The 24,008-nt window shown below is 34.8% G+C and overlaps 1 protein-coding gene across 1 annotated transcript in view; it reads left to right on the top strand.

The window, feature by feature from the left end:
- MRPS35 (mitochondrial ribosomal protein S35) overlaps positions 1–24,008 on the top strand; it is a 63,408-nt gene that overhangs the window by 25,984 nt on the left and 13,416 nt on the right. Inside the window, 2 exon segments of the mRNA XM_074270670.1 lie at positions 17,715–17,824; positions 20,787–20,856. Of these exon segments, the coding sequence (XP_074126771.1) occupies positions 17,715–17,824; positions 20,787–20,856 (180 nt within the window).

The following is a 24,008-nucleotide window of genomic DNA, read 5'->3' as shown; positions in this document are numbered from 1 at the left end:
AGAGTTTTGTTAACTGATATATAACATTTTTTATTTATATATATATATATATGTAGAAAAAACAAAAAAAATGAAAGCTTTATAATCATAATAATCAAGAAGGTTTGCTTTGGAAAAGAGTTGAAAAAATATATTTCTCTCCTGTCTTTACAGAGGTAAGGGAACCAATGAGGATTGAATATTATAGACTCAGTTATTATATTAATATATATTATAATTTATATTATATATTAATTATTAAACATATTAATTAGTTATAATAATTAATATTAATTATATATAATATAAAATATTATAGACTCAGTTGTTTGGTTGATTGATTTTGCTGACCTGCTTCCCCTCCCCCCTTCTTTTTAAAATTTTTCTGATACATAGGTTTGGGAAGAGGTAGGAAAATTTTGGAATGAAGGTTATGTAAAAGCAAAAGATACCTGATGTCTTTCTAGTTTAATTTTAATTTACATTATTGTGATCATTGGGCAAATTGTTTCATTGTTTTGACTTCTCTCTTTAGGTCATACAAGTTTTCCCAAATTTCTATGAATTTTTTATATTTTGCCATTTCTTTTGGCACAGTAAAATGACCATTTCATTCATGTGCCACAATATATTCAGCCATTCTTCAGTCAGTGGCCACCCACTTTGTTATAAGTTTTTGCTACCATTAAAAAATGTTGCTACAAATATTTTTGCATCTATAAGGCTTATATTTCATTCTTATGGGTTTATGCTTAGTAAAGCTCTTCCTAGAGCAAAAAATTATATATTTAGTTTAATGGCTTGTGCAATATAATCTAGATTGTTTTATAGACCCTATATATAATATTGGACATGGCTGTTACGTTGATTTTTTTCTGAAAAATTTCCTTCTTTTTATTCTTTGTTAAAAAGAGATGATTTTCTTGGATGGGGAGGGATTTTTTAGGTAATATGAAAACAAAGGATGTCACTGAGTATATAGGGATGCATGAATGTTCATTATTCATGGTAATCCTTGCTCCTGGGAAGGAGGAAACTGGTGGATTACTTAAGCTTGAGGGCTCTGAGGTGCAGCAGGGCTAACAAATCTACACTACGTATCCATGTTATTTGTCATCAGTATAGTGAGCTCCCTGGAGTGACAACACTACATGGCTGCTTAAGGAAGGGCAGACCAGCCCAGGCTGGAAATGGAGCAAGTCAAAGCACTCTGCTAATCAGCAGGGGGCAACCCATGAGTGGCACCTGCAGCCTGGACAAAATGGGGAGACCTAGTTTCAAAATAAGATATCATCAACATTGATATTAATGAATAAAATATAATAAAGAGTATAGAAAAATGGTAGGGGAAGATGAATTCCATTTTGGACATGGACATGTTGAGTTTAAAATTAAAATGTCTGAAACAGCCAGTTTGAAATATCCTGTAGGCAGTTGGAGATGTATTATTACTAGAGCTTAGGAGAGACTAGAGGTTTGAGAATCATTTGCATAGAAATGAAAAATAAATCCTTAGAGCTAAATGAGGTGATCAAATTAGAGAATTGAAGAGGATTGAGAAGAGATCCCAGGAGAACACTCATAGGGGGCATAATATGGATGATAAGCTATCAAAAGAAACTGAAAAGGAACATTCTGACAGAAGAATCAAAATAATATTAACATCATGAAAACTCAAGAGACGAGAGTTTTCAGGAGAGAAGGTGGTCCCCAGTGCCAAGTGTTGCAAAAAGTCTTAAGAGGGACAAGGACTGGGAAAATGCCATAAGATATGGTATTTAAAAGGTCACTGTCAATAACTCCACTTCTGCTGGGTAGAGGAAGAAGCAAGCACACCATTCCCAAAACCTGATCCTTTCTGACAGGAGTTAGTACCATTCTGAATGGGGTAATTTCTAGAAATGTGTCTACTAAATATATTAATGAGAATAATATTAAAGATCCTTTGGATACTTCTATATTTACTCCTTCTGAGAATTTCCAAACATTATTTAATGCTAGTTTACCACAGAAAGTTGCCCTACACACATACATACATACACACACACACACAACTAGATGAAATTTATGTTGCAATTTTAGTTGCACACAATGATTAGAAGAAAGAGGAATTGATGTTTTAAAAGAATTTGGTGAAGAAGATGCATTGGTAGCACTTCAACAATTTAAAAACTGCTCTCATATTTCTTAGAATAAAATATTTTTTTTGGTGGAGTTAATGGAAGCATAAAGGTAGAGAGAACAATAGGGAACCAAAGTGGTTGATTCTCGCCAAGGACTAGTTATGGCAAACAATTAAGGCAGTCTTGGAAAGAATAGGTTATGCAATTAATGTGACCACTCAGAGAAATAAAGGATGGGGGGAGGACTTCCTCTAGATTCATTGTTTTCTAGACAACAGCATTTCATTGGCACATAACTGTTTGAAGGTGGACTTTTTCTATTATTGGAAAAAGCTAGGCCTGTCTGCATGATCCTAAATCTTACTTACTGAGAGATCTCTTTACTAGTCTAAATAGAGTATTTGCTTTTATAGTTTTCTCTGCAAAGCAATTCAAAAGTTAAACTATATAATATAAATATATATAAACTCTTAAACTGTGTAATATTCATGAAATTTGCTCTGGAAACATCAGTATTTGCATCTCAGCCACCAATAATGAAGTTTTTGCTTTGTTTATTCCTAAGAGCAAATCTGAGGAATAGATTCTTGAAAAATTTAGCAAATTATAGAGAGCCTTGGAGGTATCTTTTTGTGCCACCAACTAAATGACAAGAAAAAAGAAGCAAGGATTCTGGGCTAAGTCAGATCTTGAACGGTGAATATGCTGTTTGTATGGTATCTCTGTTTTGTCAGTTTGGGAGACTGGAAGAAATAAAACAACTAAAGAATTATGCATTCAGTGGGGGCAGCAAAGTGGCACAGTATCACCAGCCCTAAAGTCAGGAGGACCTGAATTCAATTTTGACCAGACACTTAAAATTTCCTAGCTGTGTGACACTGGGCAAGTCATTTAACCCCAATTGCCTCAGGGGGAAAAAATGTTAAACAAGAATTATACATTCATTCACTTAGGTGAGTGAGATGGTGCTATAAAAACTTAGAGGGGAGAAAATGTTGCAATTTTTCTAACCCAGATCAAAAAAAGTAAGAACGTAAAGCCCCAAATCAAGCAACTAAAAACCAAATTATGATGATTTTTACTGTTATAGTTCACTCATATGCTCCCTTCAATGAGAGGTCGGTGCTATAGAGGTAAAAGAAAAAGGGATATCCTTCAGGATATTATGGATATGAAGATTATTGTGATCATTTTGGCTGTGATTACCATAACTCATGGTGGATATGAAGATCTGTATTCAGGTCAAAAGATTTTCAAATGGGAAATACAGAAAATCTTGGTGCTGCTCCATTTAGAGAGTGATGCTGCTTCTTCCTGTGTTAGAGCTGATTATTCACAGAGGCATTTGTGATGACAAAGGAGATAAACTAGCAACAAAGAGACCACAGGGCAGATCCATACCTGTCTAAGTGAAGTTGACTTGCTTTCTGGGATTATACCCGAAGTCTGGAAAGAAGTTGAAGGAGATCAAGCACTCTTAAGTATTTCACCTGAGTAAAAATATATGGAAGACTTGTCAGCGAAGAACATGAAATTATATATTGGATGTTGAACTAATATTTTGATTTTAGTATGAATTTCTTTTAATAAGTTTTTTTTGCAGTGCAGTCTATCAAAAGTAAAACTTCTTTGTTTTCCTAATATCTTCCAGCAAAATTTTTTTCAACTTATTTTAATAAAGAATAATTCCTCTTTTAAAAAAAAAAGTTGCGGACAAGATTAGAAGGGAAGCAGTAAACTGGGAAAATATTTTTCAAGGCATCATTTCTAAAATATATAGAGAATTGACTCAAATTTATAAGAATTCAAGCAATTCTCCAATTGATAAATTGATATCAAAAGATATGAACAGAAAATTTTCAGATGAAGAAATTGAAACCATTTCTAGTCATATGAAAAGGTTTTCTAAATCACTATTGATCAGAGAAATGCAAATTGAGAAAACTCTGAGATACCACAACATACTTCTCATTGGCTAAATGACAGGAAAAAATAATGATGATTGTTGGAGGGGATGTGGGAAAACTGGGACACTTAATACATTATTGGTGGAATTGTGAACTGATCCAACCGTTCTGCAGAGCAATTTGGAACTATACCCAAAGGGTTATCAAACTGTGCATACTCTTTGATATAGCAATGTTTCTACTGGGTTTATATACCAAAGAGATCTTAAAAGGAGGAAAGGGGACCCACATATGGAAAAATATCTGTGGCAGCCCTTTTTGTAGTGGCAACGAACTGGAAACTGAGTGGATGCCCATTAGTTGGTGAATGGCTGAATAAGTTATAGTATATGAATGTTATGGAATATTATTGTTCTGTAAGAAACAATCAGCAGGCTGATTTCAGAGAGGCCTGAAAAGTCTTACATGAACTGATGTTGAGTGAAATGAGCAGAACCAGAAGATCATTGCACACAGCAACAAGAAGATTGTACAATGACTAGTTCTGATGGATGTGACTGTCTTCAACACTGAGGTGATTCAGATCAGTTTCAATGATCTCATGGTGAAGAGAGCCATCTATACCCAGAGAGAGGACTGTGAGAACTGAGTGTGGTTCACAACATAGCGTTTTTACTCTTTTTGTTGTTTGCTTGCATTTTATTTTCTTTCTCTTTTTTTTCCAGTTTTGATTTGATTTTTCTTGTGCAGCAAGATAATTGTATAAATAAAAAATTGTATAAATGTATGCATATATTAGATTTAGCATATATTTCTACCATGTTTAACATATATTGGAGTACTTGCCAATATATGTTGGGCTGGGGAGGGATGAGAGAAGGAGAGAAAAATTGGAACACAAGTTTTTGCAAGGGTTAATGTTGAAGAGTTATCTCCATGAAAATATTTTTAATTGACATTAGTTTAATATTTTAATAGTTTTAGAGACCATTTCTTTAATGAAAAAATAAGTAAAGGGAAAAAGAGAAAATACATTCTAGCGGTAAGCATTAAGAGAATCTGAGGGCTTTCAAAAACATCCCCCCATCACCCAAGTTTATTATACAATTTATTAAAGTTTTTTATTTTTTAAACACATGCATGGATAGTTTGACATTAACTCTTACAAAACCTTGTGTTCCGATTTTTCCTCTTTCCCCCCCACTAGAAGGCAAGTACTCCAATGTATGTTAAACATGGTAGAAATATATGTTAAATCCTATAATGCATATATATTTATACAATAAGTAAGAAGTATGGATAGCTTTTTCCAAGAGTTTATGAAAGGGGGAAAGAGTTATAGAATTTGAAGGAATGATAAGGTAGAGCCTGGATTTGGTCTAGTATTGGTCACCTTGGTTTTTTGTTTTTTGTTTTTGTTTTTGTTTTTTGCAAGCAAGAAGGAAAGATTTAGGAGATAAGAATAACCTGAAGCCTAGTGAGAGATTAGTTGTTATACCACTAGAGAAGATTAAGCATTAGAGGATTAAAGAGTACATATAAAGGGATTGGATTTAATAGCAGTTTATCAAAAATGAGTCAAGAAAGAATAAGGAATGATATTAAGAAGCTTTGAGATATAGGACTCATGACAAATGATCTTAATTTTCTTTTTTTTTTTTTATTAAAGCTTTTTATTTTCAAAACATGTATGAATAATTTTTCAGCATTAACCCTTGCAAAACTCTGTGTTCCAATTTTCCATCCCCTCCCAATGTAATGCTGGAAAAACTGGGGCAAGATAGAGATTAGAGAGTTTTTAATATTTTATTTGAAAGGGAGAGATTTACTGGGAATGTGAGGTTCCCATAAAATGTATATACACATGTCTCCAAGCTACTGGGATAGACCAAAGCAGGGGTAGAGTCAGAGCACTGAGAGTGGGAATGGATTCTCAATCCAGTTCTGACAGGATAGGGGAGACATTCTGATAAATTAGATCAAGAAGAACAATGACAGAATGGGGAAAGACACTGGGTGTTCTGGATAAGTAGGGAAGGTCTGGGGTCTAAGACAGAAAAGGTCTTTTTTCCTTATCTGGATCATGATGATTAGGAGGGAGGGTTGTTGTTGCAGGATTGAGCAGAACAATTAGAAACTGAGATACAATACCCTAGATGTCAAGTAATCCAATATATGTTAAACAGAGTGCAAATATATGCTAAGTACAATATATGCATACATATTTATACAATTGTTGCTCAAGAAAAATCAAACAGGAAAACAATGAAAAAAATGCAAGCAAGCAACAACAAAAAGAGTGAAAATTCTATGTTCTGAACCATACTCAGTTCTTGCACTCCTCTCTCTGGGTTATAGGTGGCTCTTTTCATCACAAACCTTTTTGGTCTGAATCATCTCATTGTTGAAGAGAGCTATGTCCATCACAATTGATCATCACGTAATCTTGTTGAATGGTCTTAATTTTCTCAATGAGATACTCAGCTGGGAAGGATATAATGGGAGACTTTAGGGAGAAGAAATTTATTTTCTTTCTTTCTTTTTTTTTTTTTTTAATTAATTTTATAATTATAAAAATTTTTTTGATAGTACATATGCATGAGTATTTTTTTTATAACATTATCCCTTGTATTCATTTTTCCAAATTTTCCCCTCCCTCCCTCTACTCTCTCCCCTAGATGACAGGCAATCCCATATATATTAAATGTGTTACAGTATAACCTAGATACAATATATGTGTGTGTAAATCCAATTTTCTTGTTGCACGTTAAGAATTGGATTCTGAAGGTAAAAGTAACCTGGGTAGAAAAACAGTAGTGCTAACAGTTTACATTCAATTCCCAGTGTTCCTTCTCTGGGTGTAGTTGTTTCTGTCCATCATTGATCAACTGGAAGTAAGTTGGATCTTCTTTACTGAAGATATCCACTTCCATCAGAATACATCTTCATATAGTATTGTTGTTGAAGTGTATAGTGATCTTCTGGTTCTGCTCATTTCACTCAGCATCAGTTCATGTATGTCTCCCAAACCTCTCTGTATTCATCCTGCCGGTCATTTCTTACAGATCAGTAATATTCCATAACCTTCATATACCATAATTTACCCAACCATTCTCCAATTGCTGGACATCCATTCATTTTCCAGTTTCTAGCCACTACAAAAAGAGCTGCCACAAACATTTTGGCACATATAGATCCCTTTCCCTTCTTTAGTATTTCTTTGGGATATAAGCCCAGTAGTAGCACTGCTGGATCAAAGGGTATGCACAGTTTGATAACTTTTTGAGCATAGTTCCAAATTGCTCTCCAGAATGGCCAGATTCTTTCACAACTCCACCAACAATGCATCAGTGTCCCAGTTTTCTCACATCCCCTCCAACATTCATCATTATTTGTTCCTGTCATCTTAGCCAATCTAACAGGTGTGTAGTGGTATCTCAGAGTTGTCTTAATTTGCATTTTTCTGATCAGTAGTGATTTGGAATACTTTCATATGAGTGGATATAGTTTCGACTTCATCTGAAAATTGTCTGTTCATATCCTTTGACCATTTATCAATTGGAGAATGGTTTGATTTCTTATAAATTAGGATCAGTTCTCTATATATTTTGGAAATGAAGCCTTTATCAGAACTTTTAACTGTAAAAATATTTTCCCAATTTGTTACTTCCCTTCTCATCTTGTTTGCTAGTTTTGTTTGCACAGAAGCTTTTTAATTTGATGTAATCAAAATCTTCTATTTTGTGATCAATAATGATCTCTAGTTCTCCTCTGGTCATAAATTCCTTTCTCCTCCACAGGTCTGAGAGGTAGACTATCCTCTGTTCCCCTAATCTATTTATGATCTCATTCTTTATGCCTAAATCATGGACCCATTTTGATCTTATCTTGGTATATGGTGTTAAAGTGTGGGTCCATATCTAATTTCTGCCATACTAATTTCCAGTTTTCCCAATAGTTTTTTTTTTTTCAAATAATGAATTCTTATCCCAAATGTTGGTATCTTTGGGTTTGTCAAACACTAGATTGCTATAGTTATACCCTTTTTTGTCCTTTGTATCTAATCTGTTCCACTAATCGACTGGTCTATTTCTTAGCCAATACCAAATGGTTTTGGTGACTGGTGCTTTATAATATAGCTTTAGATCAGGTACAGCTAGACCACCTTCATCTGACTTTTTTTTCATTAATTCTCTAGAAATTCTCCACCTTTTATTCTTCCATATGAATTTTGTTGTTATTTTTTCTAGGTCATTAAAATAGTTTCTTGGGAGTCTGATTGGTATAGCACTACATAAATAGATTAGTTTGGGGAGTATTGTCATCTTTATTATATTCGCTCAGCCTATCCAGGAACACTGAATATCTTTCCAATTATTTAAATCTGATTTTATTTTTGTGGCAAGTGTTTTGTGATTTTGCTCATATAGTTCCTGACTTTTCTTTGGTAGATGGATTCCCAAATATTTTATACTTTCAATATTTGTTTGGAATGGAATTTCTCTTTGTGTCTCTTGCAGTTGCATTTTGTTGGTGATGTATAAAAATGCTGAGGATTTATGTGGATTTATTTTGTATCCAGCAACTTTGCTAAAGTTGTGAATTACTTCTAATAACCTTTTATTAGAATCTCTGGGGTTCTCTAAGTATACCATCATATCATCTGCAAAGAGTGATATTTTGATTTCCTCATTACCTACTCTTATTCCTTTAATCTCTCTCGACTCTTATTGCCGAGGGTAGCATTTCTAATACAATATTGACTAGTAATGGTGATAGTGGGCAACCTTGTTTCACTCCTGATCTTACTGAGAAAGGTTCCAGTTTATCTCTGTTGCATATTATGCTTACTGACAGTCTTAAATATATGCTCCTTACTATTTTAAGGAATAGTCCATTTATTCTTATAATCTCAAGCGTTTTTAGTAGGAATGGATGTTGTATTTTATCAAATGCTTTTTCTGCATCTATTGAGATGATTGTATGGTTTTTATTAATTTGATTATTAATATGGTCAATTATACTAATAGTTTTCCTAATATTAAACCAGCCCTGCATTCCTAGTATTATCCTGGGGATGATTTTCTGAAGTCTTTTTGCTAATATCTTATTTAAGATTTTAGCATCAATATTCATTAAGGAGATTGATCTATAGTTTTCTTTCTCCGTTTTCAACCTACCTGGTTTAGTACCATGTCTGTGTCATAAAAGGTAGGACTCCTTCATCCTCTATTTTTTCAAATAGTTTATATAACATTGGGGCTAGTTGTTCTTTAAATGTTTGGTAGAATTCACATGTAAATCCATCTGGTCCTGGGGAGTTGATTAACAGCTTGTTCTATTTCTTTTTCTGAAATGGGACTATTTAAGCAGTTTACCTCCTCCTCTCTTAATCTAGGAAGCCTATATTTTTGGAAGTAGTCATCCATTTCACTTAAGTTATCAAATTTATTGGCATAAAGTTGGGCAAAATAACTCACTATTTCTCTAATTTCCTCTTCATTGATGGAAAGATCACCCTTTTCATTTTTAAGACTAACAATTTGATTTTCCTCTTTTTTTTTTTTTTCCCCTAATCAGATTTACCAAAGATTTATCTATTTTATTGGCTTTTTCATGAATCCAACTCTTAGTTTTATTTATTAATTCAATAGTTTTTTTTACTTTCAGTATTATTGATTTCTCCTTTTAATTTTAGAATTTCAAGTTTAGTTTTTGGTTGGGGGTTTTTAATTTGCTCTTTTTCTAGCTTTTTAAGTTGCAGGCCCAATTCATTAATCTCCTCTTTCTCTATTTTATTCAAGTAAGCCTCTAAAGATATAAAATTTCCCCTTATTACTGCTTTAGCTGCATCCCACAAATTTTGGTATGATGTCTCATCATTGCCATTATCTTGGGTGAAATTATTAATAGTTTCTAGAATTTGCTGTTTTACCTGGTCATTCTTTAAGATGAGATTATTTAGTTTCCAATTACTTTTTGGTCTATTTACCCCTAACTTCTAATTGAATATAGTTTTTATTGCATTGTGATCTGAGAAGAAGGTATTTACTATTTCTGCCTTTCTGCATTTAATTTTGAGATCTTTATTTCCCAATATATGGTCAATTTTTGTATGGGTTCCATGAACTGCTGAGAAGAAAGTATACTCCTTTCTATTACCATTCAGTTTTCTCCAAAGATCTATCATACTTAGTTTTTCTAATGTTCTATTTACCTCTTTAATTTCTTTCTTATTTGTTTTGTGGTTTGATTTGTCTAATTCTGAGAGTGCATGGTTGAGATCTCCCACTATTATAGTTTTACTGTCTATTTCTTCTAGAAAATCTCTTAACTTTTCCTTTAGGAAGTTAGATGCTATACCACTTCGTGCATATATGTTTAGTATTGGTATGGCTTCATTGTCTATGCTACCTTTTAGCAGGATATAGTTTCTTCCTTATCTCTTTTAATTAGATCAATTTTTGCTTTTATTTGATGTGAGATAAGGATGGCTACCCCTGCTTTTTTGTCTTTACGTGAAGCATAATAGATTCTGCTCCAACCTTTTACCTTTACTCTGTATGTATCTCCCTGCTTTAAGTGTGTTTCCTGTAAACAACATATTGTAGGGTTCTGACTTTTGATCCAGTCTGCTAATCTGCCTCCGTTTAATGGGAGAGTTCATCCCATTCACATTTACAGTTAAAATGACTAATTCTGTATTTCCTGCCATCATATTATCCCCTGATTATGCTTTTTTTCCCTTGTCCTCCCTGAACCCCTTTCCAAGTATTGAATTTATGGACCCCACTTGTGACGCGCAACCCTCCCTTTTTAGTATCCCTTCCCCTTTCTTATACCCTTCCCTTATTCCCCTTTTCCTTTTCCCTTTTCCTCTCCCTCCCTTATAATGAGGTGAGAGAGAATTCTCTGAAAAACAAACATGTCAATTATTTACTCTTTGAGCCTACTCTGATGAGAGTAAGATTCACACAATGCTTCTCCCCCTCTCTAAATTCCCTCAGATGTGGTAGATTTTCTATGCCTCTTCCTGGGATGTAGTTTCCCTCTTTTTATCTCTCCTTTCCCTTTTTCCGATACTATCCCCTTCCCTTTACTACTTCCCTTTTTTTATGTTATATCAGTAAAATCAAATTATCCGTGTGGACTTTCTGTATATCCACAACAGAGATACAGTTCTCAAGAGTTCTTTTTACCTTTTTCTGCTTCTCTTCAGTCTTGTGGATGTAGATCAAATTTTTTGTTTAAGTTTGGTTTTTTTCTTAGAAACAAATGGAATTCCTCTGTTTCATTAAATGACCATCTTCTTCCATGGAAGAAAATGCTAAACTTAGCTGGGTAGTTTATTCTTGGTTGCAATCCTTGTTCTTTTGCCTTTTGGAATATCAGGTTTCAGGCCCTTCGATGGTTTAATGTGGAGGCAGCTAGATCTTGCGTGACCCTTATTGTGGCACCTTGATATTTGAATTGTTTTTTCCTAGCTGCTTGCAATATTTTTCCCTTAGTTTGGTAGTTCTGTTGCTTAGCCACAGTGTTCCGTGGAGTTCTTTTTTTAGGGTCTTCTTCAGAAGGTGTTCGATGAATTCTTTCAACGCCTATTTTCCCTTCTGTTTCTATTATCTCTGGACAGTTCTCTTTGATGATTTCCTGTAAAATAGAATCTAGGCTCTTTTTTTCATCATAATTTTTGGGAAGTCCAATCTCTCCTAGATCTATTTTCCAGGTCTATAGATTTTCCCAGTAAATATTTGATGTTATTCTCCAGCTTTTCATTTTTTTTGTTTTGTTTGATTGATTCTTGGTTTCTCAATGAATCATTCATTTCTTTTGGTTCAGTCCTGATTTTTAATGAGTTATTTTCTTCATTCACATTTTTTAGTTCTTTTTGTATATGTCCAATTGAGTTTTTAAGTGAATTATTTTGCTCTGTTGAATTTTTTTCCATTTCACTAATTTTTTTTTTTTTTTTTAGTGAGTTATTTATTTTTTCCAAATCACAAATCCTACTTTTTTGGGAATTTTTTATCTTTTCCAATTCAGAAATCCTACTTTCCTGTAATTTTTTTTAACCTTTTCTAATTCACAAATTTTGTTTCCCTGCACCTCCTGCTAATTCTTTGTTTTTTCCAACTCAAATTTCAGGACATTATTATTCTCTATCATAGCTTCTCTTTCCTTTCCCCATTTTTCTTCAAACTCTCTTAACTTTTAAATAGTCTCTTCTAGGAAAGAGTTATGTGATGGGGGGCAGGTATCATTCCCCTTTAGGGTGTTATTTGGAGACTGTCTGCTGTTAGCCTCCTCAGTATTGGATACCCGCTCTTTCTCTGTATAGAAGGTGTCAATTGTTCTCTTCAACTTCTTACTCATTGTTAACACTCTGTGGGGGGTCTGCTTCCTCCCAGAGTGGATGGATGCAGCAGTCTTGTATCTGGGCTAAGAGAGAGCTCTGGGAGAAAGTTCCCCTCCCCCCTCCCAGGAAATGCCTCAGAGGTGGTTAGCACCGATGTGCTTCGAGGAGTGCCCTGTGAGGAACGCTGCTGTGTGGCCTAGCGACTGCCCTGAGGTTTAAGGCTGAACAGTGTAAGCGTCACAAACCCCAGCCAAAGCCTCCCATGGGGCCCTGGATATTAGCAGCTGACGCGAAAAGCCCCTGCACTCAAATCAGAAGTGTCTGCCCAGAAACCACAGTCCCTGCTGAGGAGATTCCACTTCTCTTGGAGTTCCGCTACTGCTAGAATTCCACTGCTTCAGGCTGAGTCCCGCACTATGTGGATTAGAGGCTGCACCAGGCTGTGTCCCCCTGATGTTCAGGTTCTTAACTGCCCCAAGGAAAAGCCCCGGACGGTAGAAGGCGGCTGCACAGCCGTGCAGAAATTGGTGTTAAGTCGCTTCCGGATTTGGGTGGTACTAGGATCTGGCTTTATACTTTAAAGTGGCTTGATTTCTCTTCTGATCTGCTGTTTTATAAGCAGAGAAGAGCTATCAGCCTGTGCCAGATTCCTTTATCTCAGTGGCTTCTCTGATCCCAGAGTTCTCCCCAGCCCGTTTGGCACAGTGTGCTAGCTGTGCTAGTCCAGCCCTGTCTGTGCTGATCTTTTTTTCCCCTCCCCTCTGGAACCAATCTTTTCTGTTGAAATTTTTCATTCTCTTCAGCTGGTAAATTGTGCTTCTAATCCTTGTGGTTTTTATCAGTCCAGCGTTATTTTTGAGGCTGATTTAACTAGTTGGTATTGAGGGAAGAAGGGAGCTTACAAATTTGCCTGTATCTTCTCCGCCATCTTCGAGAAGAAGTTTAGAACAATCTTTGTTGTTCTAACAACAGCAGAATAAAATGGGGTAGAGAAACCATTAGGCAGAAATGAAAGATTGTCTTTCTGGTGTAGAGACTCAATTGGGTTCCAATAACACAAATTTGGGCAGCTAGGTATTTCAGTGAATAGAGCCCGGGGCTCTTCTCAAGTTCAGTTCTGGTCTCAGATTTGCTTTATGCCCTCCAGGCAAGTGCCTTAATTCTCTTTGTTTCCTCAACTGTAAGAATGAGCTGAAGAAGGACATGGCAAGCCACTCTAGTATCTCTGCCAAGAAAACCTCACTATGGGATCATGAAGAGTTAGACACAACTGATATGAACAAACAACAACTACAACATAAATTTGTAGTGGATTCAGATAGTATAGTTTCCTGATTTTCTCCAGCTCAATTTACCAGCAGGACCAAAGGAGGTAGATGGAATAATCCAAATTTGGGGCTTGGAAAGACGGGCAAGAGACTCGAATAGAGGATGATATGTAGTTAAATTGGTTAATTGTAGAATTGAGATTGAAAAGAGAAGTAAGGGATGGGATGTTAGAGCAAGGCTTATGACCTAGAAAAGTATTGAAAGATGGCAGGAAGGGGGGGTGGGGGATTAGTGATCCAGGAGAGGTCAAAGATTAGGTAGGGAAGATTAAGATATTGGGAGAGATGGACTGATAGGAACATATGATTTGATAAAGAGAAGTGAAACACTTGTGGATATGATGAGCTAAAGGATATCTCCTTTCCTGTGTTTTATTGAGGTAGGGAGAAAACAGGTCAGAACAGTTGAGGAAAGTATAGTGTGTATAGTGACAGACTGCTGTGCCACAGTTCCCTTTTATTGTCCTGCCTCAGTTTCCCTAATAGTTCCTGCCTCAATTTCCTTAATAGTTCTGCCTCAATCCCCTTAGTTGAAATACCCCCCCTCCAGTTCATTAAGACTGATATAACTCAGGGCTACTTTAAGGTTATAAATTGTCAATATGTAAACTCAAGATAAGGGGGACTCCAGATTTCCTAGCTCTAAGCTGGACACCTCCTTTACTCCCAGTTTGATAGAATTTATGGTCCTATCCCCTGTCCTGTCATTGTTCTTTATCCCAAGTTTTCAGAATGCCCACCCTGTCAGAATCAGATTGATAGTCTGTTCCCTCTCTCAGTGCTCTCACTCTGCCCTACCAGGTAGCTTGGAGCCATGTGTGTATATATATATATATATATATATATATATATATATATATATATATATATACTTCATGGGAAGCACACATTAGCTGCTGGATACTTTGGACATCAGCCCTGAGGGCAACATGCCCCCAGCACAATCTTTCCCTTTCAAATAAAATATTAAAAACTCTCTAATCTCTATCTTGCCTCAGTTTCTCCGGCATTACAAGACAAGTTAGGGTACTGAATTTCGTGAGAAGAGGCACAATGACTTGGGGGAAATAGAGAATTGATATTAGGATTATGGGATAGATAGATAGATGAATGGATGAGTTTATTAAAGACTTATTCTATGTTAGGCACAGTGCTAAGTGTGGGGAGTTATGAAAATTGAAGACAAAATGTTAAAGGGAAGCTGGAAAGCCTGGAGGAAACTGGGGAAGTTAGAAGATCAAGCCATAGGGTGAGCCTGAAGTGTAACAGCAGAACTGGACCTTCTCCTGATATGATTGTTCATGGAAGGGACTCATCAGTCAATGATGTGAATCTCAGAATGGTAGGTTCGTAGCTGAGGAAAAATCGACCCTGGGGAGCAAGGAAAATTCTGAATCCTCCAGAACTAGGGTGTCAGAGTTATGAGAGAGAGCTCCAATGCTGGGTAAAGACAACTATTGCCAAATATGAGAATGAGAAGGTGGAAGAAATCTCCAGCACAAAAATGAAAGAAATTTTGTTACTCATGAAAGGGGAGTTCCAAAGTGCTTAATGGAAGGAAGGGGACATAGAAAAAAATAGGATTGAGGGGAATAAGAATGAGAGAACTAGAAGTGGAGATTGGGGAGAGGTGTGGCTTATTCATGATCACTGGGATGGTGAAGCTTATGAATTTTTTCTTAACATTTTTAAATGCATTATTTAATGTAAAATTTAAAAGATTTTTTTGCAGATTGTAGAATAAATCAATTACAATGAAATATAGTTATCAATATATTTTTAAAAATAAGTTCATAGTTTCCAGGTTAGGGCAATGTTACTGTTAGGAACCTGTTTTTGATATCTATTATAAATAGCCCTTGAGACATTAGAACTGTTACTACAGAGGAAGGAAATAAATATCTTGTTACTTATTTATTCTCTTTATCTTCTGAGTTTTATTTTGGCTAGAATCAACAAAAAGAAATAATTAAAATATTTTAGCTTTTATGAATATATGTGTATGCACACATTTGTTTTGTTTTTCTACATCTTGCTAAATGCTTTATTAAAAAAAATGAACACCTGTGTAAATCAAACTTGAAAGGAGTTTGAATTGTTCCATATTAATTTCGGTATAATCCTAATAAAATACATTTTTATACTTTAAAATAGAGGACCTTTAAAAACTTTTTTTGGTAGGTTTATTAAAACAATGAAAAAGAAATGCTGCCTATGTTGGTGTTAGTCTGTTCAAAGTGAAAGTAATTTTGCAATGCCTTTGTGTTCTACCAGGTGGCGTAAGTGTGCCATAAACTTATTTTGAAACGTTTATGGGCTTATGGTATAAACTATTCAATTTTGCTGAAGTATTAAAATGTTAATGTGAAAATGAGTAAATGGTGACATGAATAATACTGTGATGATAAGGATTGCAGCTACACATATACGTTTCCTTTATATTTCTTAGGTAAATAGCCAAATTATAGTGGTTATTGAATATTTTTTAGAAGTTTTATGTTTTCAAAGTACTTGAAACATATTCATTGTTTTTGGCAGATTTTTTTAAAGGTCAATATTATTATTAAGTGCTTTTAAAAACTTCACTTTGCCTTTTTTTTGGTTGTTTCCCCCTTTATTGTTTTAAAGTGTTTCTAATAAAATCTGTTTTGTTTAGGTAATTCTTAACAAACCAAAAACTGTTTTCCATCTCTTTTTAAAAATAAAATCTACTAAAATTAATGAAAGATGGTTTACAAAGAGCTAGAGAAAGGCGTCTCTTAATCTCTTTTCCCTTCTACTAGATATACATTACCCAAGCTATTCTAGATATATAAAAGTATAATTTGTTTTTAAAAATCTCTTTGTAAGGAGAATCCAGTTGCATTTAGTATCTTGTTTCCAGAAGTTTGTCTATATCTTTACTACGCTTTTTATAACTTCAAGGCTGTTTTTCTGTTTAACACTGAATAAAGAATGACCACATATTGGGGCAGCTAGGTGGTGCAGTGGATAGAGCACCAGCCTTGAATTCAGGAAGACCGGAGTTCAAATTTGATCTCAGACACTTAACACTTCCTAGCTGTGTGACCCTGGGTCACTTAACCCCAGCCTCAGGGGGGAAAAAAAAAAAAAGAATGACCACATATTTATAAAACATAGTGAAGGTGTCCTTTCTTCAGAGTGTTGACACCATGTCTTTTTGTCTTTTGACTTTTTTTCCCTTTAGGTTCATTTCTAATCTTCTTCAAGGTCTAACCTGTTCCTATTGTGTAAATGCCTACAAACTAGATATAGTAATATGATTCTGGTGGTCTGGTAAATCCATCAAAGTCACTATGCATTTATGAAGCTCCTCCTATATGCCAGGCACTGTGCTTGAAATACCAATGTATGTAATGAAACAATCCCAGCTTCTAGGGAAAAGATCAATAGGTCTCTCTTTAGAGTACTTGGGTTCAGATACTATCTCTGATGCTTATTATTTGTGTTGCCTTGAGCAACACCACTCAATCTCTTTGAGCCCCAGTTTCTTTAGATAAAAAATGAGGAAATTGAACAAATTGGCTTCTGAGGTTCATTTCAGTCCTTACTACATGATCCTGTGCTCCTATTCTGTCCTTTGTGCGTTTTTTTTTTTTTTTAACATATTATCTTTTACTGCTTTAGCCTAATCTTAACTATCTATCCATTAGAAGTGAGTGATTAACTTCCTGAAGGAAATTCTCAGTTTCTTAGAAAACCCAATATTTGGTCTTTTGGGGAAAATACTCAATGGATAGACTAGACAGAAAACTCAAAAATACTTTACATGATTTTGCTTCTATCTGTTTCCAATGAGAAATAGAATAAACCAATTATTATTATGTCCCAATAGATGATTTTAGTTTTTTTAGAATTCTGATGTGATTTCATCCTAATTGACTTAAAAATCTAAATCTTGTATTTAAATCTAAATAGTATTATCACCTGCCTGTGGTTGTTGGTATTAAATGTATCTAAACTAATTTTGCTGAATTATATTGCTTCTTGGACATTTCAGATTAGACTTTCCAAACTGAATTTAAATGACCATGCAAAGAAGAAATTTATTAAACTCGTTGGAGAGCGATATTGCAAGAACACAGATTTACTAACCATCACTACAGACAGGTAAAGACAAAAACTTCATTTTATCCACTTTATCAACTTTGTCTCTCTATCAGGAATCATTGTGGCATGGTCATTTTAACACCAACCTCAGATTTAGGTTTATCCAGTATTGCTGTTAATTTAATTTTTTAAAATTAAAGCATTTTATTTTCAAAATATATGCATGAATAATTTTCAGCATTCATCCTTGCAAAACCTTGTGTTCCAAATTTTTTCCTCCCTTTCCCTCCAGCTTTACTCCCTAAACGACAAATAATCCAATATATGTTAAACGTGTGCAATGCTTCTATTTCCACAAATGTCAAGAAAAAATGATCAAAAAGGGAAAAAATGAGAAAGAAAACAAAATGCAAGCAAACAGCAACGAAAAAAGTTAAAATACTATGTTTTGATCCATACTCAGTTCCCACAGTCCTCTCTCTGGGTGCAGATAGCTCTCTTCATCAAAGACTATTGGAATTGGCCTGAATTATCTCATCGTTGAAAAGAGCCACATTCATCAGAATTGATCATCATATAATCTTGCTGTTGCCATGTATAATGATCATCTAGTTCTACTCATTTCACTTAATTGCTGTTAATGTTAAATTTATCTATTTATTATACATTAGTGGAAACATAGGATTTATTGGCCATTTAAAATTGTAAACTTTTTGCAGAGACAAAAAGTAAGACATACAATTTAAAATATATAATAATTTAAATATTTTACCTTAGTAATAGATTCCTTTATCAAAATATCTTCTTGAGGTAATAAAGTTTTCATGATCAGAATTAAAGTTTACTTTGGCTTAATAAATTAGACTTTGATTGGTTTTGATAAGTACCATTAGGGTCAAAGTAGAAGTGATCTTAGGAAATTTGAATTATTGTGAAGGTTTGTGGCCTTCAATGTGTCAAACATCTAGGTTGTAAAGTAGAAAATTGATCCTATTATCTGGATGTTTTCTTTTCAAGTTGCCAAACATTAGGATATCTTCAGTATATAGAAAAAAAGCTACTAATGATTAATTTTAAAATTCATATATTTTGGCATTATAGAAAAAAATAATTTGTTCAATCTGAACTAAATAAAATATGAATCTTGTACAGAAAATATAAAGTAGCCAAGTTTTCATCATCCTAAACTATCTTATTGAAACTACTGGCAGAGGAATGGTTATATGAATTTTTATTGGATCATTAATTATTGACCATGATTGATTCCTGCTGCTTTATTTTTCTTTTCCTTTTTGATGAAAATAAATATGTAGTTATTCAACTTGTATAACTTGGAAAAAAATTCTTTAAATTTAAATAAATTAAACTTAAATGATTAAGCTTTATTAGCTTAATGCTTTGTTACTTCAAGAATCTAACGTTTTATTATAAGAAGATAAGGGTCGAGGGGTTTCATTCACTGATGCACATATACCAGCCCTTGCCATAATGTAGAAAATCTATGTGAATTGTTGTGGCCAGATGAGCCTCTCCAAATTTAGCTAGGCTAACATTTGGACAAGAGTTATGTAAATCCATCATGAGTTATGTTATTGAAATTCTTCAAGTTATTATTGCTCCTTAGCATGATGGGAGTATCAGGATATTTAAGATTAGATAAGATTAGAAATAAATTCTTTGTCGTTCAGTCATGTCTGACTCTGTTTTTCCATTTGGGCTTTTCTTAGCAAAGATACTGGAGTGGCTTACCATTTCCTTCTCCAGTTCATTTTTTCAGATGAGGAACTTAGGCAAACAGGGTGAGTGACCTGCTCAGGGCCATACAACTAGTGAGTGCTTGACTGGGCCACTTAGCTGTCCTCCAGTACAGATTATAACATAAATTATAGTTTGTGTTTATATTTATGTGTTTTGTGGCAAAATAATTATTTCCAGTAGAAGGGTGCAAAATAAATAGAATAGAATAGAAATGCAATTCAAGAAATTTGCTATGTGGTAATTACATTGGTTAAGTGTACAGAAAGATGGCCTCAGAGACACAAAGATGTAGGTTCAAGTTTTGCCTCTACCTGTTTGGCCCTAGACAGATCAACTATCCTCTCAGTGCCTTCGGCAATTTCCTTAATACTGTAAATTGCAGAGTATTTGTAGAAGAAGTGTCCTCCTCAGTAGTTGTCTACACTACAAGTGTCAAACACCGTATTTGGCCCACAACACTCTGAGTGTGGCCCAAACCAGATTAAAATGTAATTGGGAAATACTTAACAAAATAAATTAATTAGTAAAAAAAAGAAGTATAAACATAAGTGGTTTTTAAAGTCAATATGCGGCCTGCAGAGATCCTTATGTATGGTCTGGTGGTCCCTGTTTCTATTTAAGTTTAACAGCACTGCTCTAAACCAGTGAAACCACAGGCTTGGTTTAAAAAAAAGTTACATTTTATTTTTAAATAAACCAAATGCGATTTTATTTCTTTTTCTGCTTTCTTATATAAAGTTTAACAGAACACATACATCTCAAACTTATGGAAAGATTAATATTTGATAATCACACTGAAAAAATAAGATTATATACAGTAGTGAACTTTACAAAGTTAGATTTGAGAAAAGTTTTCTTTTTTCAGTATTGAAACTAATAGTAGACAGAAGTTTAATGAATTCATTAATACTAGAGGTGGCCATCACTGAGAAAGAATAATATAGAATTCTGTTTGGAGAGATTTAAAAATTTCAAAAGTCTAAAACAATTACTAGGCAAAACAGTTTTATTAAACAAGAAAGCAAAAGTGGATAAATGTAAAAAAAAGAAAGCTCTGAATTAAATAACTAGTAAAGAAATACTTTGTTTTATTTATAATATAAGGCATAGAATCAAGAATATATCAGTTACATAAAAAGTTTCCAAGTAAAGGACTGAGTTTTAAAATGTTTTTGAGGAATAAGATGTGTAAGTTAGTATATATAGTTGTAAAAATTCAGTGTACTGAGATTTTAATCCTTGTTTTTCTTACTCTTTTTTAAAGGTGCCCTTTACAGAGACAGAATTATGACTATACCATGTATCTCTTAACAGTTTTATACCATGAATCATGGGTAAGTTATTCTGTTTTGAGTATTTAACATCTTTAGCAAGTTTTTATTCTAATGATGTTAATTTTCACAAAGCCTTATTAAACATATTCAATTGTTTGTGGATATTAACACATATATGCTACAGAATGTCATTAGTAGCTGTTGCACTGAAAGTAAAGTAAGTTAAAACACACTTAGGTAGGAGGAGAAGGGAACAAGTGTATTTATTATGCACTTCCTCTTTGTCAGGCACTGTGCTAAGCAGTTTTCTCACTTGATCCTTACAACAGCCCTGAGAGGGAGGTGGTAACATCCTCATTTTACAAATCAGGAAACTGAAGTAATTTGGTGAAATGACTTTCCAGGGTTACACAGCTAGTGAGAGTTATTGCTGGGTTTATTCAGCTCCATTTACTCTATTTGAATGGCAGCAAAAGTGAAATGATACTCTTTCCTTGAGACAGTTTAATTTTGACTTGAAGTAGTAAAACTCCTTTCAGAACCTATAGCCTGGTAAATACAGCTCAAATAAATGGCAAGTAGTTTTGTTTCTCTCATTTTGCCAGTAGCTTGTAAAATAAAAAAAATCTGACTTACCAGATTCTTTCTCTGGTTATCCTAGAATCCAAATAAGCTTGCATTCTGGGTTTACTTGAGAAGCCTTTGATCTTGAAGATTAATTGCTTTGGTGCCAAGGGAGCAAATTAGACTGGAGTGAATAGATGTAATTAAAAGAGTGACTGTGTTAAATTTGGCTTTTGATCTTTTCTCAACAAGTCCCATCACTGAAGAGGCTTTGAATTGAAGAATTGAGATGAGCCATGAAAATATACGGGATTAAACAAAATTTTTAATGAATTGCAGCCTTTTCTTCCTTTACTGAAGTGCAATTCATATTTCAAATTTGATAACACTAGTCCTGTCTTCTAGATCTTTTCAACTCAATGATGTTTATTATTATTGTCTTACTATTAGTCAGTTGGTCTTTATGAAACATCTACTTTGTGTTAAGCACTATAGATACAAATCTAGCGAATGAACTTATCCTTATAAGGAGAATGCTTCCAACAGGAGAGACAACTCAGATATGTATAAATATATGTAGAATAAATCTGAGGAGAGTAAATATAAGTAAATTTATATTTTTAAATGAGTGTAGTGTGAAAGGGAGGACTATTAGCAATTGAGGGTATCAGGAAAAGCTTCATTTAGCAGGTGTATCTTAACTATTCTTCAAGTAAGGAAGAGTTTTTGTGAGACAGATTTGAGGGAATGCCTTCCAGGTGTGGGGACATGCCAGCTGATGGGAGATGAAGAGTATGGAAAAAACAGAAAGAAAGCCAGTTGGACTGGATCACAGAGGTCATGGGGGTGGGGGGGGTGGGGGGGGTGGGGAGGGGGAATGACTGCAGTGAGTCTGGAAACATTTGATCCTAGAGGCAACAGGGATGAGTGGAGATTTGGGAATAGGAGAATGACATTGTGAGAATCTATACTTGGAAAATCAGATTGCTAGCAGTAGAGAAGAAGGAACAAAATGGAGACCAGAGGCAGTAAGACTCATTAGGAGTCTTACTGTGGAAGTAATCTAGGTAAGAGGTAATGAGGGCCTAAACTAAGATGTTAATTATTTGAATAGAGAAAAACTGTTGGATAGAGGTGATGTAGAAATAGGAAAAGTAAGATTTGATGACTTTTAATACGTGAAGTGAAGAAGGATGAAGGGTTAAGAAAATCAAAAGTTATGGGCCTGCAAGAATGAAAAATGAATTCTGTCTGAGAAGTGTTGAATTTGAGACATGAAACAGTGCAGCAACATCATTAGAGAGCCAGCCTCGAAACCTGGAAGACCTGGGGACTGGTGTCACCTCTAACATTTTCTAGCTTGTTCACCTTGTGTAAATCTTATAACCTCTCAGTGCTGTAGACCATCCTTGAGATTCTAAGTTGCAGAGCCCACTTTGGTATGGTTAAGTTTTCTCTGGCAGTTTGCATATCAGGCAAATAAAGGGCCAAGCTTTATACTCTCTCAAAGATTTTTTTTTTTTTTTTTAAATAGTTCAGTAAGCTTAGTAATGTGAAATTAAAGTACAGGGGAAAGACAGGGGATAGATATATAGGGCTCTGAGTCATCTGCACAGAGATGATAATAAAACCAATGGAATCTGAGGTTCCCTGAGAAAATAGAGTAGGGGACCTAAGAAGAACTGTGGAGAACACACAAGTTAGAGTCAGATTGTATGATAGACATGATGCCCCAGCCAAGGACACTTCCTAAGCTGCTAGACTGAGAAGACCAGGAGAGAAGGAAGGTTATGAAAATGCAGAAAGAGGAGAGCCTTCAGGAGGAGAGGGGTGAGTAGCATCAAATGCTACAGAAAAGTTGAAGGGGAAGACTATCAGATTTAACAATTAAGAGGTCATTGGTAACTTTAGAGAGAGCTTTTTCAGTAAGAGGATGAGATTGGCAGCTAGAGTACAAAGGAGTGAGTATGAGGAAAGGTAATGAAATAAACTTATTCTGGTTGTTTGGCAGAAGGAGGGAAGGGAAATAAAGGACAATAGATGGAGGGGATCAGTTGACCAGTTAATCAGCAAGTTATTTATTAGAGCCTTTTGTGTCTCAGGTACTGTCCCATGCTGGCTCTAGAGCCAAGAATGAAATAATCTCTACTTGCAATGAGCTTGTACTCTAATGGAGAGGGCACTGAGTACATATAAAAACCTGTACAAACAACATTAATATGAAGTCAATAAGTAAAAATATTCAAAGTAGTCAAATATAAGATAGTTTGAGAAGAAGGTACAAGCAGTTGGTGGGGATCAGGACAGCCTTTAAACAGAAGGTGGTATCTAAGCTGCATTTTAGTGGAAGAGGAGGATGCTGTAAAGAGATTGCATTCCAGCCATGGAGGATGGCCAAAGCAGTAAAAGGAGATGAGATATGGAGCAACAGAGGTCAGTTTGGTTGGCTCATACGGTGCAAGGAATGAGCAGTGTAGGACAAGAGGACACAGAACTTGAGAGAAGACAGTATAGAATTGAACAATAGACTGATTCTAGGTTCATGATTGGAGGAGGGAGAAAAAGAAAATCAAAGTGGGTATAAAAGCTAGAAAATGAGAAGTGGAGGGATTAGAGGTCACAGTGAACACAATGAAAGGGTTTAGGAG

The sequence above is a fragment of the Sminthopsis crassicaudata genome, chromosome 5, assembly GCF_048593235.1.
Source record: "Sminthopsis crassicaudata isolate SCR6 chromosome 5, ASM4859323v1, whole genome shotgun sequence".
Classification (NCBI taxonomy): domain Eukaryota; kingdom Metazoa; phylum Chordata; class Mammalia; order Dasyuromorphia; family Dasyuridae; genus Sminthopsis; species Sminthopsis crassicaudata.
The sequence above is the reverse complement of the archived record's forward strand: the minus strand, read 5'-3'. Positions and strand labels throughout refer to the sequence as shown.